General features: G+C 39.3%; 1 protein-coding gene across 1 annotated transcript; it reads right to left on the bottom strand.

The window, feature by feature from the left end:
• Positions 1–2667: 2667 nt before the first annotated feature.
• Positions 2668–8562, bottom strand: PTGS2 (prostaglandin-endoperoxide synthase 2). The gene is made up of 10 exons (XM_061345349.1): positions 8200–8562; positions 7648–7764; positions 7393–7536; positions 6763–6906; positions 6205–6386; positions 5301–5384; positions 4871–5117; positions 3590–3876; positions 3280–3427; positions 2668–3133 (listed from the first exon to the last, which is right to left on the bottom strand). The coding sequence occupies exons 1-10, from the start codon at positions 8249–8251 to the stop codon at positions 2727–2729; spliced, it is 1812 nt and encodes a 603-aa protein (XP_061201333.1). The 5' UTR covers positions 8252–8562; the 3' UTR covers positions 2668–2726.
• Between the last annotated feature and the right edge of the window lie 11700 nt (positions 8563–20262).

The following is a 20262-nucleotide window of genomic DNA, read 5'->3' as shown; positions in this document are numbered from 1 at the left end:
AAACATGCTAAGCTTGAAGAGAAAGCTCTATGGCCTGTTCTGGCTTAGGAAAGTGTTAGCACCTAGAGTGGTAAAGGGAGGTTGGTTACACCAACTTGCTGTTGTGCATTTCTGATATCGTACTTCCCCTCTAAATCACCAACATCCTCAAGAGGCACCAATGGTGGCATCTTCACTGTTGGGGAATAGCAGTTAGCTTCTCTAACTCTGTCATAGTGAAATCCTGCCCGTTGGTTACCAGTGAAAAGGAAAACCGCTAGACAACATATTTGGATGATTTAAATTACAGGCACCTAGATCTGAGAATTCATACAAGATAATTTAATGCTGTTTAATTGCCTAGAATTCCCCATTTAATCTTGAGTGGCAAATAAGGTGAAATAATTATTTCATACTAAATACGGCTGAAGGAAATTACACACAAATAAGCCCATACAGGAAATGTTTTCAATTTATTTATATAAACAACTGCATTTTAAAAACATTATCGTCCTACAAAAATAAAATGAAAAACAATTCACAGACTTTTAAAATAAATAATCTCAAACATACATATTTATCATAAGCAACTTGAACCCAGCCAAACCCAGCAGGTTGGGTCAAAGATAAGTGACTGTTGAAATGTGGCTGCAGAGTACAAAACACAGTGAACATGATTCTATTCTGAAGCAGCTTATAACTTAACTCAAATTACATGGTCTGAGGAATTCCTCTATTACATGCCCTAAAACAACTAGATCTGTCCAGGCTTGCCTCCCTTTGACTCTCAAGCAAACACTTTTCCTTTTTACTAATAGAAGGGTGCTCTGAAGTGTGTTCCAGAGATGGATCTGAATAATAATTACATATTTATCAAGTGTCCAAGCAGTTTTCACTTATAAGCAAATACAGTACTAACCACCTTTTAATACAAGGTTATTGAAAATTTTCCCTTCTTCATGCTTCAAACAGAAGAAGGAAAACAAATGCCCTTCTTTCTCTCAAAGCATTCATACCAAAGACCACCTCAAATCAGTCACTCGTACTGACTGCTATAGGAGATCTTGATTCAGCTATTCACACTAACAATTACAAACTTACACAGCAAAAGGTAATTGGCCTCTTTAAATAAATCAACAGAAACAGAAGTCACAGTCAAACTATACTACTGCCATAGGCATTATAACATACAAGCCTCTAGAAATGTTTGAGAGATTCATGTGAAATATAAAAACTCAAGTCCTTTTCCAGAAGTAGTCAAGAAATTTTGGGCAGAGGCACAAAATAGCAGGTTGCTGCTCTATTCCAGTCTGAAGTGACTTTTCTTTTTATCTATAGTTCCCAAGCTGCTTTTAGGGGAGGATCATCTTCTACATTTCCTCTCTAGAAATTAGAAAAAAAATAAAAATAAAAAAAAAAAATACCCTTACATGCAAAGTTTGAAGTGCTGGTACAAGAACCTGTGTATCTCCTTACGTACCCAGGCAGGACTACATATTTTAGTGCTGGATCAGGACAAATATGTCTAGGAGATTCTGTGCTAGCTAGCCAGTTTTAAATAAGCTTAAGTCACTTAAAATGCCTTTGTTTATAAGTTATAAACAAAACATTATCCCTCTTCCCCCCCCAGTAAATAGAACTATAAGTCACAAATATAGCTTGTGTACATAGACATAAGCTACCTTTAAGTCTTGGTGCCTTGAAGTTTTGCTAGACCTACTCTATATTCATTTCTCTGCTGTGCGAGTTTACACAGCTTCTCAGTTTTCACTATTCCCCAAGAATCTGGGGTTTGGGTACTAAAGCTATACTATAGTCACATCCTTATCTAAAGCCCTACTGTTCATTTGTCCTTAAAGTGACAAAGATTAAAATTATATTATCAAGTAGACCAGAGAACTACAGCTACGAAAAAAATACCAATAATTTGGACTAAGTTTAAGACCTCCCCAAGCTTGCATGATAAAACATCTGAAGCAAGATACAAGCAGCCTTGTATTGCAGCATGACAGTCAGTTATTTCTAAGCTCAGTACCTATTATTATCTTCTTACACAAATAATACATCTGTGACATATGCTTCAACAAGTAGTATCCAAAAGAAGTTCCATTTTCTTTAAATAAATTAAAAAAGTATAATGCCACATGAAAATAGATTTACACATAAAACCAAACATAAGTTACTATACAAAGTGCCTTATTTGCAATAAGGGAGAGGTAGTATCAACAATGAATGCAACGCATTTTCTGACTTGACATGATTAAGTCTCAAGTATATGTATTTTTGTTAATCTTTGAGTGCTTATATTGAATTCATAATCTTTTATGGCAGTTTTCATTAAGGCAATTTTTTCTTGTACTTTTAGTTCAATGGCCTGTTTAAGAAGTTGCTGAGGCAGTAACTTGCTTTTGTAGTGTTATGTGACCTATCAAGTGAAGAGACAAAAACCCCACTAACACTCTTTGTCAAGTATTAACACAAAAAAAAGTTGGAACCTTTGTCCACTTTGGAATACATAGTTCTGTTACAGAAGACTTTAAACAAGGGATTCAACACTGTAGAGCTCAAACACAGAAAATCCCTTTTGTAAGTAGAAGCCTTACCCAAGTAAGGCACCTAGGGCAACCCCCAGAATGAAGATGCTCAAGTTTTGGGAGGGTTTCCCCCCCTCTTTAAAAAAAAAAACCCACAACTTTAAGCCATAAATAGAATAAATTATATAGTTAAATAAATAAATAGATGGATTTTTACAACTCAGCAGATCGTTCTTTCAGTAGTAGTGTGGGATTGATGTCTTCCATTGCTGTTTTTGAGGTACTAACATTAATAGTTGCCTCTGTGGGTTCAGGATTTAAGATGTGGAAAGCTGTGAAGGGACAGCCTTTCACATTGTTGCAGATGAGCTTCTGTAAGGATGCAGTATTGATTATTTCAAATCCAACTTTTCCACCAAAGGTGCTAGGCTTCCAGTACTCAGGGGAGCAGATAGCATTTCCCATGAGTCCTTTCAGAGAGAACGGTGCTCCAATCTCCACCATTGTTTCACCGAAGATGGCACCTGGTCGTGGCTTTTCTACAAGAAGGCCTGGGTACAGCTCCATAGCATCAATGTCTCCATAAAGCTCTTCCAGTTCAGCTGCCATTTCTTTTTCTCCTGTAATTGATTAGTAAAAAATGTAAGTGGAAAAATCCTATTTTCATTGCAAGACTGTCCTGTTCAAGCCAGTAACAACACTGCAGGACTCTGTTAGCCATTTTAAGAAGAGGGCCTTGTTTGTTAGAAAAGATGAACAGTGTTACCTGTAAGTTCTTCAAATGATTTGAATGGTTTCAACATGAAGCGTTTCCTGTACTCATTCAAGGACTGGTATCTCATTTGTCTGCTTTGGTCAATTGAAGCCTTTGCTACTTTCTGTACTGCAGCAGGAACGTTTTTCCCACCAGCAACCTATTTAATAAGATGAAAAGTAGTAAGATCTCCCAGTAAGAGTAATGATGAAGTTGTGCCTTTATAGTATTTGATTAGATTTTGATAGCTTTATCTTACCCCCTCTTCCCACCCCTAGTTTACATCTCTGTTAGTTCACTAGCAACTTGAGAGAGTACCTACCCTGCCAGCACTTTGCTTGGAGAAAGATTTCACCATATGGGAAAGGCCATGTTCCAGCATTATGGAGTTGTTGTAGAGAAACTGCTGGAAAGTGTACTCCTGGTCATGTATTTGGAAAGTGTCAGGCAGAAGTGGGTGCCAGTGGTAGAGAGTATTGAATTCGGCTGCAATTCGATTCTGGTATTGAAATCGCTGGTTGAACAGCAGCTCAGGATCAAACTTGAGTTTGAAGTGGTAGCCACTCAAGTGTTGTACATAGTCCTCAATAACAATCTTGATTGTTTCTCCTGTTGGTCAACGAAACAGAGGAGAATATTGGTACCAATTGCCTCACAAAATTTAGGAGACTCCTCTGCTCAGAGAAAATACCATTTCTGAACTGTTCTTAAAAAAACACCCTCCAGACCTATAATGAGCAGGGTAACACACTCTTCAACATTGTTATCTGTTCTAGAAAAGAATTCATCTATTTTACATGATTAAGGGGTGAAGCAGTACTTTAAGATTTCAAAATTTTTTGCTGTGGTAGAGAAGCATTTTCTACAGGCTGCTTCCCCCACCCTAGATACACTTCCACAGAACAGCACACATCAGTATCTACATTGTGTTCAGTTATAGAATACTCTCCAGGGTGGATGCAGGGGATAATGAAGAATGTTGGTATCTGAAAGCAACTGTCAGCTTCTGAGCTGCTTAATAGCATTGCCTTGGTTTACAGTTTCGGCAAGGTCTTTTCAAGCTTAGTGTACATCACAATGTACAGAAGGCTAAATACCACTGAACAGACAGACAAATATGTGGAATTACATTTTACATAACTTCCTGAACATGAAACAAACACAGCTGTTCTTTTAAAGCATACCTGAACTGACCCAACCCCAAGGGAAAAAAAAAAAAACAACCAACAACAGCAAAAAAAAAAAACAAACAACACAAAAATCCAAGAGACTGAGGTCAACTAGCCTTACATGCTTTCTCTAAGAAATAAGCCTTATCGTCCTGCTTTTTCACAGCTTTCAGTTCTGTTTCAATTTGATAAGGGAATTAAGTATCACTTTGCTCAGTTTTATTCAGTTCTCTCTTTAATAGAGCCATACAGGAGGAAACTGTATCTCAATACAGTCCCAGTGACAGGTCAGGCAGGCTCAGATGTATGCCCTCATGCCAATTTGAGTAATAGCTTTGCCTCTTACTACAGCTACTGCATCTGCAGTAGATAACAGGTAGAACTGTCACACACAAGAGAAGATTAGAGTTGCATGTAGTAGAAGTGACACTCACCTATCAATATGAGTCTAGTAGTTTGGAACAGCTGCTCATCATCCCACTCTGGGTGCTCCTGTTTCAGGATATCACAGACCCGGTTGTGCTCCCTCAGCCATATTGTAGCATACATCATCAAGCCTGGGACCAAACCAAACACCTCCTGCCCAACAGAAAACTGCAAGTGTTCTGGTATGTGAGGAGGGTAGATCATCTCTGCCTGAGTGTCCTTCACTGTTGGTGGATACATTTCTCCATCAATCATCTGCCAGGGGTAGGGAGAAAGAACAAGAGAATTTTAAGCCATGATGCCATGAGTTAACTTGTGTTGACTGTTACTACCAACTTTAGGCTTACTCTTTAGATCAACTACACCATGCACAGAGCACTTGTTTTAAGAAGTACGTGTCATGCAGTAAGAAGGCAGGGATTCCGAGATAAGACATACCTGGTATTTTAGCTTTCCATCCTTCAGAAGTCTCAGTTTAAGTTGCCTCTCCAGAGTCTCTCCATAAATATGGTTTAAGTCAACCTATAAAATAAAATCATTTGCAACATGAAGCCAGCTCGCATTTCTTGTTATTTTAGGATACATCCCACTTCTATGGATGCAAATAGGAGTTCATCCCTTAGATGTTTACCCTTTAATTATATTATTATTACCTTATAAGTACCATGCACTGATATTTCAGATGAAGCCAAATTATTTCCTTGCAACTACAGCCATCTCTGCATAACAGCAAGTTTTTAAATTGATTGTCAATTTGAAAAGGACTCTGTTTAAAGTGTTGGAAGCTTTCTATTATGCAGAAAGGTCTTTATATACGCACATATTTTATTGCTTTGTTTCAGACATACACATTGCTTATACTGAAGAACTCTTTGTTCAAAGTTTGCCTGTTTTATAGATAAAGATCCTAAACCAAGTCTGCTTTTGAAGTTCTTTTTAAACTAAGTCTCTTTGATTAGCAGCAGACAACATACTTTACAGTGCTGGGTACAGCTCTTTGCAACCAAGAAGTTCTAGATACTCACTAGATCTAACATGCTTTAGGTGATAGCAGATTCTTAGGAATAATAAAAAAGTCAAAGATCAATATGCAGATATTTTAACCAGAACCATGTGCTTTACATAAGTGGTTCTGACCCAGGATGAGATGCTACCAAGTGCTGGAATTTTGCCTAAGCAGAAATTACAGAGGAGATAAAGACATCAGATTCTGGCAAACAGTTCTGCACAGTATGTGCACTGGTGTTTGTGTACCCTGACAACCTGCAAGATAGACCTTAATTGCTACTGAGCAGCTACAATGCTAAAGTGCTGTGTTCAAGTTACAGAGCTATGATCATACCCCATGGCCAAGACCTTTGGTGAAGCCAGGTCCTTTCTTGTGGTCTGTCTTGAAGAACTGATGAGTGAAGTGTTGGGCAAAGAACGTGAACATCACATTTGTGCCTTGTGGGTCAGGAATAAATTTTTTCCTTAGCAAAAACTTTTCCACAATCAGCTTTGAATCTGGGAGCTCTTTCTTACCTGCAAGAAATAGTGAAATAGTCCAGACAACTATGTTTATGCAATACTTAATTTTGTTCCTAACAAAAAGGCTTAAAACTGTCAATATATTATCTAGGGATAGCAGCATTAAAATAAGGGGAATTATCTGCTTCCCTATGATTACTTTATTGATTTTGATTGAAACTTCTAAATTCCCCAGTTTTAACATGTAACTCAGTGAGAGCCAGCATAGTTATCTTTTACATCTTTACACAGTGTATCCAAACCAATGGCTATTCTTACAGTAATCCACAGTGAAAAAAGGCTATAAACAAGCAGATCTCATGGTATTTTCCAAGATAAGATACATTGAAATTCCTAGAAGGGAACATTATGCATTTGGTTTATTCCTTACCTTTCACACCCATTGGTGTTGGACAGTCAAGTCCTACTGGTGGAAGGCTTCTTGTGTAATAGGAAAGGTTGGAATAAGCTTCCCAGTTTTTGTAATTATAATCACTATTGTAAGTTGGTGGGCTGTCGATCAGGTGTGATCTTGCTGAAAAAGAAAATTAAAAAATTGGTTGGCTGGTTGTTGGTGTGTTTGGGGTACTTTTCCCCCCCAAGCTGTACATTTTAGTCTCAAAAAGTCACAAGGCCATATCTTTTCCATGTATTCTGGAAGCAGCTTCATTGAGAAATTTCACACGTATTAGCTACTGATGGTAAATAGGATTATAGTTGCTGAATAACAGTATTGAGTCTCTGATTATCTACTGAATCCAGCTATTAACATGAGTAATTTAGTGCAAATTTTATGCTAGCAAAATCCGGAATTCTATTATAGATCAGAGCAAAATGCATCTCCATTTCAAAGCATTTTTCATACAAGTTTGCATCATGCAGAAATCTCAAGTTGAATAGAGTGTTTTTACTTCAGTGTGATTTAGGTTGCTGACTTTATATACAGACTAATCAATCATGCTGGGGTTCTAGGAGTGACTTCTGTCAGTTAAGAGGACTAGAAGAGAGAACTCATGCTTACATGTTAATACATATCTCATAATAGCATCCCGTAAGAAAGGTATGTTGTTGATGATATTCCAGGCTCCTTTGAAGTGGGTGAGGATGTAGTGGACAGTATTTGGTGTAGGTTTCAATGTCAGCTTCAGCCACGTGAAGAATTCCGCTGTGAGCATTAATGAACAGATTATTGTAAATTAGCTGTTAAGGATGACCTGCAATGCTGGAATTTAATTATCAAATTTCTATTCCTTGAAGAGAGATTTAGGATACTTACGTGTTGTACAGTTTTCCCCATAATACCCTGTCCTTGTACAGTCACATTCATACTGATCAAATCCTGTTGTCATACATACTCCTCTGTTCTGACAAGGGTTTGAGCAGCAAGGGTTGGCTAGAATGAAACCAAATGCTCCAATTAGCATTTTATATCATTATACCAGTATTCTTATCTCACTAAGATAACTTATCAAACTTAGGTAGGCAATACCGTGAAGTTCAATGCTTATTGGGAAGACAGAGACCGCACAACAATTCACCGTAGCCTTTAAGCTGCTACAGGTAATGGTTATTAGCAAAAGCATAGGAGTTTGTTTCCTGGCAACAATAAATATCCTCAGAAGCGTTGGATTATCTAGCAAGAGGCCTAACATACTTTCTACCGTATAGCAAGCATAGGAGAAATCACAAGAGAATACAGAACATTAGAAAAACCCTATAAATATTAATTCATTCGCAGCCGAAAAGAAATGCTCATCGATGGCTTAGATCAAGATTCACCCGCTGCCGGACACGCTCCTGCCCCCGTGAGGGGAGGGAGGGGACTCACCTGCGTGGCTGGCAGCTAGGAGGACAGCCACCAGGGCGCAGGGTAGGATCATCTCCAGGCGGGGCTGTGGCGGGGACTCTTGCTGTGTCTCAAGCTCTGCGAGTGCTCGGCGCCGAGAACCCAATGCTGCTCCCAGGTAGGCGCCCGCCTATTTATGCCTGGCGCCGCCAGTGAGTCACCCGCTCTCCGCCCGCCCGCCGGAAACTATCACGAAATGGGGGATTTCGCGCCGCTTCGCGCCGGCTCGCCCCGCCACCGCCACCGCCACCGCCCGCTGCCACCTGCCGTGGGCCCCGCCCCCGGGGTGCCGTCACGCTGCGGCGGGGGGCGCTGGGGTGGCGGCGGACATGTGGCGGCCCCGTCCTCTTAATCTCGGCTAAGCCTCCTCTGCGGCGGGCCGCGGTCTGCCAGCTGGGAGCCACGAGGGGCTGAGGGGAACCTCGGGGGCTGGGGAGGACCCTGTCGGGGACCTCCGCCACTTTTGAGTCCCCGGTGGCTTTGGGGAAGAGGAAGAGGGGGAGTCGCTTTCGCGGAGGCGGCTCCTCAGTGACCGGGCTTGTCGAGTTCCCATCGCCGCCGCCGGCGTCTCCTCAGGGCAGGGCGGCGGCAGCCACCCACGGGCGCCTCGGGGCTGACGGCGCTTCTCGGCGGCCCGCGTTGTGCCGAGCGACACGGGTGCGTGGTGTCTAGAGAGGTGCTGAAATCCCATCCCCGATTCCCTCCTCTTCGTCCAAACTACCCCTTTTCCAAGTAATGTTTCTTAATGCCTGTTCTCGCACCTGCCCGCTGGCGCCCCGTTTCCCCGGGAGAAAACGCGCTTTTCTGACTGAAAAAGTGCCGTGAAGACTGTTACGCTGCAGGAGAAATATAATGGGCAAAAGGCACGGTGCCATTAGTATCCTGCTGACCTCCGGGTGCCCCCCCAGTATGACACATCATTGAGCACTTTGGGGAACATGGGGTTTAGCTTGTTAACAAGGTAATTTTAATATGTACATTAAACAAGTGGTTGGAAGACTGTTTTTCCCCATATGCATGGAAGGAGTCTCACTGCAAGACTCGCGTTGCAAATGGATGTATGGGGAGAGGGGCATTAGAAAGGAATACTGAATGTATTTCATTTTATTTCTAGGTATGTTTATGATGATACCAAATCCCGTTATTAGGCATCTTATTTTGAAATCACCAGTGACTTCTGTGCTGGCACTTTTGCTTTAAAATACCGCCCGCTGCTCTGTATAGTCGTTTTGTAAACAAATCTTTGCTCGTTTCCGTCAGATTTTGCCATTTGAAGATGCTTTACCTTTTTGTCATAGGTTATTTATTTTTAATCAGTACTCTCTACTACTATTTTTAATCTTCATTGCGTGTGGAAAATGTCTTATGAAACAAGTAGGATGTAACGCAGTTGTGTAATTCTCTACAGCGTGGTGCTGGGGGCTTGCTGCAGTCTTCCCATTGCGTGTACTTTCGCTCTCAATGTCAGTATTAAACAACAACAAAAAATCCACTGCTGTTTCAGTAGCGATATCTTTTGAGGTTCGAAGCTAATGGTGTTTAAAATTGCAAATCGGTGACTTTACAGAAAGTGGATTTGGTCCAGTTTAAACAAAATCTTATTTTTGGCCCAGAAGAACTGTGTTGTGGTTAGTGAATAGTTTGTATACATCAGCAGTAGGTCATCCTGGATGTTTTAGAGGATAGTGCACGAAAGTCTGTAATCACACGATTCTTCTGGCATAGGAAAAGGCATATATTATATATTTATATATATATTTATATATTTATATGCATATGTATAAGAAAACTACTGGCTTTGGTCATACACTTGAAGCAGAGGATAGCTGTCGGCAGCCTGTTCCTGTGTAAAGCATAAGTCACTGCAGGTTGCAGCTACCTGTAAGTCTTGTAACTGTTACTCAGACTTACCAAGTGTGAAAGGGGAATGTTTTGTTTTTGCACTATGAGGGGTCATTAGCCAAACTGACTAACACAAAGCACTGGTAATGTCCAGTGGAATAGAATGTAGAAAGGGATGTGTGGTAAGCACAGTGCTGTAGGTCAAAGGTTTTGCTTTGTAGATTTTAAATGTCCATTTTACAACGATTTTATTCTGTCTTACAAAGTTTTTATTGATGCTGTTAGGTAACAAATCTTTACAGAAAATACTAGGTGAGATACTACATTTTAATAAGGCGTGCAGGAAAATATAAATCCAGAAAATGTTTCTAGGGTGTAGAACCAGCAATGTTAAGGGGAAAAATGAGAGAATTACCCCTAACATGATACTACAATGCTAATTATGTTATGATTTGGAGTACCCTGAGGATATAGGTAGCTGGTATTCCTTAAGGTTTTCAATTATTATAACTAATCAATGTGCAAACTGAGCAATAGAGCAAAACTTCAGTCTTGGCAGATGCTTCTCCTTAAGAAGCAGCAATTATTGCAGCTGAAAAAAACAGCACACTTCACCTTCTACCCCACCCTACATATGGTACGACAGGAGCTCCCTGCAAGTCTGTTTTTGGCTGAGGAACTTCAGTTGCACACCTGATAGCTGCAGTATAACTTGGAAGGATTCTTTAATTTTCCAAGATGATGGAAAATGGGGGAAATATGATAGTGCTGTTTTTTTATTGAAGGTTGCCCATTGCCCCATTGTTCTTTTGGGACTGTCTATAATAAAGAACTGGTTATATGTTGGAATGGGAATTTCTCTTAAAAGTTTGCTGTGGCAGATTTCACCACCAGGTGGAGATTTTATGCATCAGCCAACAAATGCTTTTTGGGGGGTTTTGTTTTATTTGTTTTTTGCATATAAACCATCTTTGAAAAAAAATAACCAAAACCAAAATCCACACACATACACACACAGACACACACAAAACAAAACGACAAAAAAACCCACCACCAACCAGTGTTATTTTTACTTCTGCAATGGTTATTTTATTAAGTGCCCTTTTGTCCAAATGAAAGCAGCCTGTTGAAGAAGTGTAGCTGATTTTATATTGGCTGAAATTTCTGTAGGAGGTGATTTTCTGAAAACTCTTTGTTCTTGTTTCTATTTTAGGTTTGACTGCATACAGAGGTTACATACAGAATATATCGAATTCACACTTCTTTGCTGAGATCAGGTTATTGCTTCCCTAAGGTGAAGTTTCAGGACAGTATTGGCAGAAGATAGAGCAACCCATAAAGGTCAACATGCTCCAGTAATGCCTCTAAAAGAAGGGGAGGTGGAGCAGCAGCCAGGAAATGTTGTCCCATGGAGCTGGTGCTACTCCATTTTTGCACTGACTCCTGTAAATATAAGGCAAATGCTGTTGTTTTCATAATAAAGATTTTTCAGAGATGGCATTTCTGTGGAGGGAAGATGAAAGCTTTGTAGAGCCTATCATGTATCCTCTTGAAAGGCATCTACAACTGACCTTTCCAGCAAATACATTACCCACTCCCCCCAAAGTATTTTAATTAGTATTATCATGTAGCTATGCTTCATTGGGAAAAATTAGTAAATTCTTCACTTCTCCTCAGAAATATTTGCACCCCCCAAAAAAAACAGCTTTGCTGTTCTGGGACATTTTGTAATAACTGCACATGGAAATTATACTTCTATACATAGTGAAATACAAGATTGGGTGTGTCCCCCCCCCCAGCAGTAGGTAGAACCCCACATGACCTGTCTTTGACAACTTCTAAAGAAGCAGGATTCACTGAGTATTACTGTCCTCTTTTGCTGGATGTTTGTTTCTTATTGTATGACATGATAAATGATGATATCCAGCTCATTTTTGCTCTTTTTACTATTTAGATTATAATTTATCTCAGAATAAGCTCTATTAATTTAATAATTTACAGTCCAAGCCACATAAAGCTGTGCTTTGTAACTGAACTTTGCAAGGTTAAGCTGTCATTAGAAGCTGTTAAATAATAAGGAAAAAAAACCCCAGAATTTTAAGGTGTAGCTATCAGAAATGGAATTGAACAAATACTTGTACTAACAGATTACTTTGCACACTTAAAAAAACAATTAAAAAAAATCCCACTTTGCCATCACATGCATGGGAATGACAGCTCAATGTGAGCTGGCAGCTGAATATGTCTACAGAAATGTGCTAAGCTGAAAGACAAAGTACCATCTATGATTTGCTGGGGGAAAAAACACAAGGTGTTTATAATATTGTTACTTCATAAATTACATCACCAAATTGTTCAAGTAAACAAATGTTAAGACTTTTTAATGTGTTTTTGTTTGTCTGTTGTTTTCTAGCTGTCCTCTCTATATGATCTAAGAACTTGAGGTTCTTAGGCGGCATGTGATTTTATTTTTATTTTGCATCATATTTGGTGAAAACAACAAAATAATCTACCTTTAAGTTGTAGACCTGTTAAAATTGTGTCCTTAATGAGTGAAAGGATTTAGCTGCATATCTTAAAGTATCCACAGGAAAATTGCATTTTCAGAAGAAAAGCTATATTTTATTCTGTTAACTGCTGAGTTGACACAGTATGCTTTGGGGTTGAGACAAAGTAGAGCATGAGTAGCTGTCTGGATGCCAGGATGATTTTAACTTCTCCTGAGTTTCACCTGCATGGTGGGTGTCTGGTCATATCCAGGATATGGATGACTAACAAATGCTCTGATGGAGCAATGTGGTGTGAATATTCTGGAGAGAGAGCATGAGACTGCAAAGACTGCTTGTAGTCCCCAGTGAGATGCTAAGTGAGCTTTTCATCTCTGCTTTAGTGAGCAGCCAGTATCTTTATGAAACATTGAGTAGATGATGCATGGCATTAAATAAGCACAAATACAGGCTGGGTGGAGACTGGACTGAGAGCAGCTGAGGTGCTGACTGACAAGAAGCTCCATGTGACCCGGCAATGTGCATTTGCAGCCTAGAAAGCCAACTGGGTCCTGGAGTGTGCATCAAAAGGAGTGTGACCAACAGACTGAGAGAGGGGCTTCTCCCTCCCTACTGTGCTCTCATGAGAGCCCCATGCAGTCCTGCATCTAGCTCTGGGCCCCCCAACACAAGACGGACACGGAGCTGCTTGAGTAAGTATAGAGGAGGCCACAAAGATGCTCTGAGGGGTGGAGCACCTCTCCTGCGACAACAGGCTGACAGAGTTGGGCTTGTTCAACCCACAGAAGAGAAGGCTCTGGACTGACTAAAAAAAATGGAGAGGGACTTTTTACAAGGACATGTAGTGATAGGACAAGGGGTAATGTCTTAAGATGTGAGAAGGTAGATTTAGATTAGATATTAAGGAAAAAATTCTTCACTGTGAGGGTGGTGAGGCACTGGCACGGGTTTCCCAGAGAAGGTGTGAATGCCCCATCCCTGGAAGTGCTCAAGGCCAGGTTGGATGGGGCTTTGAGCAACCTGGTCTAGTGGAAAGTGTCCCTGAAACTAGATGATCTTTAATGTCCATTTCAACCCAAACTGTTCTATGATTCCATGATAAAGGCATATTTCTATTTGTAGTTACAAAGATCCACATCAGAGCTTTGTTGGATTTAGGTTTCACCATGAGCGTGAGGTGTAACATGCAGTGTATATACCTGTCACAGCAAATAGATAATGTATCTCTCCTCCAAAGAAAACCTGGTATTTGTGACACATGCACAAAACCATGAGTGAAATATTGATAGGTACTTTATAAAATGGAATGAAAAATCCCACATTATTTTCCTATCCATTGTTTGCATTTGCAAGTTTCTAAAAAAAGAAAAAATTGCCCAGCCAATAGGTTGTATAGTATCTGTGTGTCACGTGGAAAGAACATCATGAAAACAAGACACTCCCTGTATCAGCTGGTTCCACAGAATAAACTGAATTCAAATCAGTAGGGCTCTTTGCTTAAGCCTTTTTAATATGTTTTGAATGTTTTCCCTTCCTTTGTGATTGTGAGAATATCATCATCATGTTTAACAGTGTAGTAATTCCCTGGCAAGCGAGCAAGTTTTGTTTCTTCAGTCTGTACTTTTCTGCTATTTTATTGCAAAATGTGCCCAATCTGAAATTTGCTATCACAGAGTTCTAGTATGTTGCATTTGAAACAAAAACACGCTCCAAGGCTGGTGGGTACAAAGATATGATAACAATTCTGGATGTTCTGAAAATGTTCTTGAAAATCTAAGGACCTTAGGAGGAATTCAATATCTTTAAGCGTGTTAGCACAAATGTTTGGTTTTGTAGTTGCTTTGAACTTTCATTTAATCACACCCGGGTTTTTCTGGCCAGGTGGCTAGGCTGCCAGTTTCTTTTTCTTTATTCTGTGTCCTCATGGACTGCTTCAGTCATTTGGGTCCCAGTTTCAATGGTACTCCTCAGTTTTGCTGGAAACAAAACAGCCTCCATTAGTTGGTTTTGAAACAGGGGAAGTTTATTTATTTTTCCAGGAAAATCACAGTTCAAAGGTGCCTCATTTGTGGAGTTTCTAGACTACTGGAATTTCGGTATTACTCTCTGGAACACAAAAGAAATTCGTTCCAGTTAAAAATATGTATGAATATAGAGTATGTGAGATCTGGGAACTGAATTGCCTTGCACTGAACAAAAATATCATGGACAGTGCTGGGCAAGAAATGCCTGTACACTGGCTCTGGCTGACTATATAGGCCTGTTTCAGGAAGAGGTAGAACATGAGATTGAGGTGGGAGGTAAGCTAAATGGGATAAGTATGGGCACTGATCATTCCTTAGGAAAAACCTTTTCACCCAAATCAGTTTGGGTTGTTCGTTGGCTTTTTTTTTTTTTTTGTTCTGGAATTACCCCACACCCCCCAAAAAAAGAAAAAAAAAATTGTGAAAAATAGGCAGGCATGAAAAACTAAAGCAAGAGCTGAACAAGTTTGGACCCCATTTTTTAGCTCTCTTTCAAAGATGCTTACCTTTCGCACTCCAGCTACAGAAGGAAACACGTAAATCTACAGTTTGTGTTTTATTTGGAAGCCAATAGGGGTTTGTGGGAATGTCTTCCAATGTGAAAGACTGTCATTTCTACCATTAACATGTGCTTAGAGTAAACCCTGTTCAAGTAACTCTTTCCATGCTTCTGTTCTCATTAACGTATCCAAGTGTTTGTTTTAATCCTCTCACGTTCTTGACTTAGTTAATCAAAGTCTGGAGTGAAACTAAGGTGAAAAGAGTGACTTTACATAAATTTTAATGAGTGAGGCGACCTGTTCACTTCATCATTCTGCATCACAGCTAGGTTTCTCTCAGGTAGGCTTCTTTGCTTTGCAAATTCTTTGTCAGTATTATAATGTGGGTATAGGGCATCTGAACGCTCCTTGGTAAGTGGTAAACATCAATTTGTTACATAACTAGAGAGAAAAAGAATACAAGAATTGCTTATTAATAACAGCAAAAATTTAAAATCTCCACCTTATTCAGAGAAAGGTTGAACTCTGTTTTGGGAGGTGGCAAGACATGGATTCACATTATGTTAAACAAAAGTAATGACTGAAGCTTCAGCAGAATGGCTTCCAGAATTGAGTTTTGTTTTTCAGATGAAGTGTATTAGACAATATTATTCTTTTCCTCATTTGCAACCTTGGTAGTCACAAATTCAGTCCTGCCTGACTGGTTCCTGAAAAACAAGCCCCGAATGACTTAAACTCAGCTCAAAGCATTTTAGGACAAACTTTTTCCAAGGAGCGTAGACGAATGGAGTATGAAGCACAACATTTTTATCCCATATGATAGTTTGAGGCAGAAGCAGAGGCTGACTCTGAAAATTTCATCCTAGCTGCTACCTGTCCCACTTTTTTTAGACTTTTAATTAGTTTTTGTGGTGACTTTAAAGGAAAAGGCCACAAACAAGCTGTTAGTTTGTCAGCCATGATCTGGATCAGATATATGGAATTTTTTTTTTCTTTAAAAAAATAGTTCAGAGACCTTGTTCAGATACACTCATCTTTGAGATTTTCTTCCTATTTGAACTAATTTCTTAGAATGGAAAATATTTTTCATTATTACTTCACTGAAGAAAACCAAGTTTTCTTTATTGGCAGCTGGCTACCAAACTTAAACTGTGAACTCCACTATCGTGATTCAGTTCTCTGGGATAATTTTTTTTAGCACAGCCCTTGGGTTTTTTTCCCATGCAGCCTCAATATGTTCTGTATTTCTTATGTAGACATTTGATCGCAGTTAGCTCTGAAAAACACGTCATGAGATTTTGTAACTGCTTTACAGAAAGAAACATCAGCTGACATTTTATCTGCTTTTTATCTTCTCACAAAATGGCTGTAACTCATATTAGGGTAATTGCTTCTGTTATGCCTCTTACAATAAGCATTTCATATCAAAACAATCAAAAGGCTATCTTTCTGTGGAAAACCTCCACAGAAAATCTGTCCATACAGAGATTTGCAAATATTATGTTCCTCATTGCAGATGCTGGAATTTTCTGTTAACTACTTCCTGCTTAACTTTTAGCAAATTCTTTCATCCAGTCTCACACTCTTTTGTTCTGCAGCTGCAAGCTGGCCTGCTGTTACGCAGCTAATATCACGCTTTGTAATTTTCCATTGCTTTCCAGCACGAGGAGTTGAACTGGGTAAAGGAAACAGAAAATTGTTACCTCGTAATGCTTTTTTATATAAAACACCTCTTAGGGTATTGAAGTTTATTTAGTTTTATTCGTTAGTCCCTTTTCTCATTCAGTTTACAGAAAGTAAAACATAATTTCTGTAAAAAAAGAGATTTACTTTTTTTTTCCTACAAGAGCATTTACCAGCTCAATATACGACTGTGAAAAAACTGCTGATACACCTAGTAAGCTCTACTCAGCAGGGTTTTGTAATGTTTTCTGAGAACTCATCATTTCATAAGGTGAGATGCCTTTAGTCACTACAAGAAGTCCACAGATCCTGCAGATACAACATACATTTGTATCAAATGCTTAAATATAAGACCTGAACCCAGGATGTGATACAAATGCTCCTTTGTCATGTAGTCAAAACTCAGTCTTTAGTTATGGAGATGCATATCATACCTCAGATACAATCACTTCCCAAAGGAGAAAAAAGGAAAAAAAACAACACCCCAGCAGCACTTTGGCGTAAGCTGCATAAAACAAACCCTAATAGGGTTTACTGAAGAGAAAATTGAATCTAAGGCCACTTAAAACATTCATCCACATACATAACTACATTCAGTGTATACAGTTATATGTTGTCCACATATATAACCATATATAATGATAAATTAGCTGTATTCACAGAATATTATCAAGTGCTCAAAAGAAAAGAAAAAAAATGAAGCTGCACAAAATTAGCACTAAGTGCAGCTCATATACTTCTAATGTAGACATTTATCTGATGGGATGCTAAGTTGTTTCCTGGAAGGCTTTGATGCGCGAGGCTATGCAGAGGTATAAAGTTCTGTGGGCAGTTACATCTATGAAGGTATGTGATTCCCAGTGATTATGCAGAGATGGATTTATTAACTCAGTTCATTGTAAACTTCTCTCCTTAAGGCAATGCTTAATAGAAGTACGGGGATATTTTTACAATATGAAGCACACAAGTATAACCTTTCATCATTTTTCACTCTCTTAGCTATGGATGACTTTTCATCAAGGTCTAATATATTACAATAAATTTTCTATGTGAGAAATTCACATGTGAATGATAATTGTGAAGGTGCATGTTTACAGTGCAGTAAGACTTCGTTAGGGCTTTTACATTTTCAGTACATAATGGGATTCTGATGATTAACAGCAGGAGCTCACGAGGTAGATGCACCCACCATGTGTATAGTAATAGTCAGTGGAGATTTATTTTGATGCAAATAAATGGATGCATGGACTGTCCTCAACTTGTCCTCTGGTTTTCAAATGCTGCTTTTGGTTGCTGTGTTGGTTGCTGTGATGCTGCTGTATTACTGTAATCAGCAAATTAATTTTAAAGTAACTCAATTGGGGGTTGTAGTATGATCAAACACTAGTTAAGTAATAATATTCAGAGAAAAGGGCAGCTCCACTCTGTAACTTCTTGTTGTGAGCCTCCACTCAGTGCCTACAGAGGAAGATGCCAGCACAGTATGTTCTTCGAAGACTAGATGTGGATTAAAGTGTTGATATTAAGATGTTGAGTTCACTAAAACTGGCTTTAGCTCTTACAGCTGAGAGGCTGGAGGAGTCATCTGGTGTCAAACCAACAAAAACGTTCCATGACACAGGTCCATGGAAGCCCTTCGGGATGGACAGTGGACTGTGCCTGCACAAATTATAGTAATAGCTTGAACTGGGGTGGGGAGGTTCCTGGAGCATGTTGTGTCCAGTGCAAGCTACACAAACTCCCAAGTCTCCTTTCTAGTCATTTCCGTTTCCAGAGGTAAATTGTGTTTTCCAATATTCTTGTAATGGCTTGCTCCTCTGCTACACTTCCACCATACTCTCACAATTGAAAAGAAAAAAAAAAAAGGAAAAGAAAAAGGAAGAAATTAAGAAATAAAAAGGATGAAATTATATTAAATGAGCTGATTACTGGTGAGTGAAATGGACTCAGAGACCAGATAAAAAACTGTTGCCCATTATCCTTTTCCTTAAAAGGCCTTGAGAAAATCAATCAAGTGGATAACTTGGTGTAATTATTTGTAGTTGCCAGTAGGAATTGAAGGCACTTTAAAACATATTGGAAATTAAACCATTCAGGTTGGAGCGAGTTTTAATCCAGGAAGATTCTGCCAAGAAAATGTACATCACAGAAGAGAAAATCTGGAGAAATTCCTGCTTTTTTTCAAAGTGAAATTAGATGATTGCAAAGGAGACATCACATCATGTTATGTCTTGCCAAGACATATGACTCTAAGCAAAGGCAAATAATTTAGAAATTGTTCAAATGCTTTTATACTTTTTGAGACAGCCAATTATGTAATGACATAAAAAACTGGCTGGCTCACTGGGCTTAAAACTGAGCCTCTGAGGGAAATAATGCCATCACAATACTTATCAGGAAAATATATAATGATCAAACATAAAAATAGAAAATAATTAAGGTGATACAAACACTGCAGTGGCCATGAGAAATCAAACCCACAGCTCAGCTAGTTTAGTATGTGCCAGGGAAAACATCTGACATTTCCTTTTAGTGCTTGAGCTGTTACAGGTTTCAGCCTGTGTGCTGTGAGTGGAATGATATCCACTTATCATTTCTATCTGTGTATATTAGGGAACCAGAACCTGGCAAATGGCAACACTGCAGAGTACCTTTCGCCTATAGGAAACACCCTTTACAAAAAGCAAAATAAGGCAATACCTATTGAAAGGCTGTTTTCTCAGAAAATGGTATGTGTTAATTTGATCCTGAATTGTCAGAATATACATTAAAGGGCTAACTGATTTCCAGCCAAACATTTCATTACTGTTTGTAATAGCAATGCATGCGATCTTGTGAACAATTTTTATTATTGCTCTTCACATGATTCATCTTCTATCATGACTTTTGATGGCATTTCTTTGTGGAGGAATTGTAAACTTAGTTTAATATTGTCATGACTCTCTTCCACTATTTTTCTGTTTATCCAGTGGTGGTCTCTAATCTAGTTTTGGATTTATTTTTCATCTTAACACTCAGTGAAGAGAAGATAAATCATACAAATCCAACTGAAAACATTTCAGCTTGCCTTGTTTGCTGTTTTTTTTTTTTTTTTGCATCATCTGTGGAAAGTCTGTGCTGGTGCCACTCTGTACCTTGCTGTGTGCTCCTTATAGGTAGTTCATTAAGTCAATGAGAACTTTGCAACATGTTCTGGCAATGCATGCTATTTCGGGTTTTCATTTCACATGACAGTTTTCCTGGGATTGTTTTGGGGAGAGTTGCCAGAGACCTCAGGCCAGTCAGCCCTCAGCTTTGGCTTGAGGACAGGTTTGGCTGGAAATAGCAGGGTATGTTGCACCATTACAGGGCTCTGTCTGGGGAGCTTATTTTGTGCCGGTGCCCCCACAGAGCCATTGTTTCCTTGTACCACCCCTAGTTCCTTTGAAGCAACTGGTTCCAGACCATTGCAAAGGCTATCATAATCTTGTGATAAGCCTTCAAGTGGTT

The sequence above is a fragment of the Neopsephotus bourkii genome, unplaced genomic scaffold (assembly GCF_033783945.1).
Source record: "Neopsephotus bourkii isolate Nb327-2 ecotype Australia unplaced genomic scaffold, CSIRO-AGI_Nbou_v1 NB_234, whole genome shotgun sequence".
In the NCBI taxonomy this organism is placed as follows: domain Eukaryota; kingdom Metazoa; phylum Chordata; class Aves; order Psittaciformes; family Psittacidae; genus Neopsephotus; species Neopsephotus bourkii.
The sequence above is the reverse complement of the archived record's forward strand: the minus strand, read 5'-3'. Positions and strand labels throughout refer to the sequence as shown.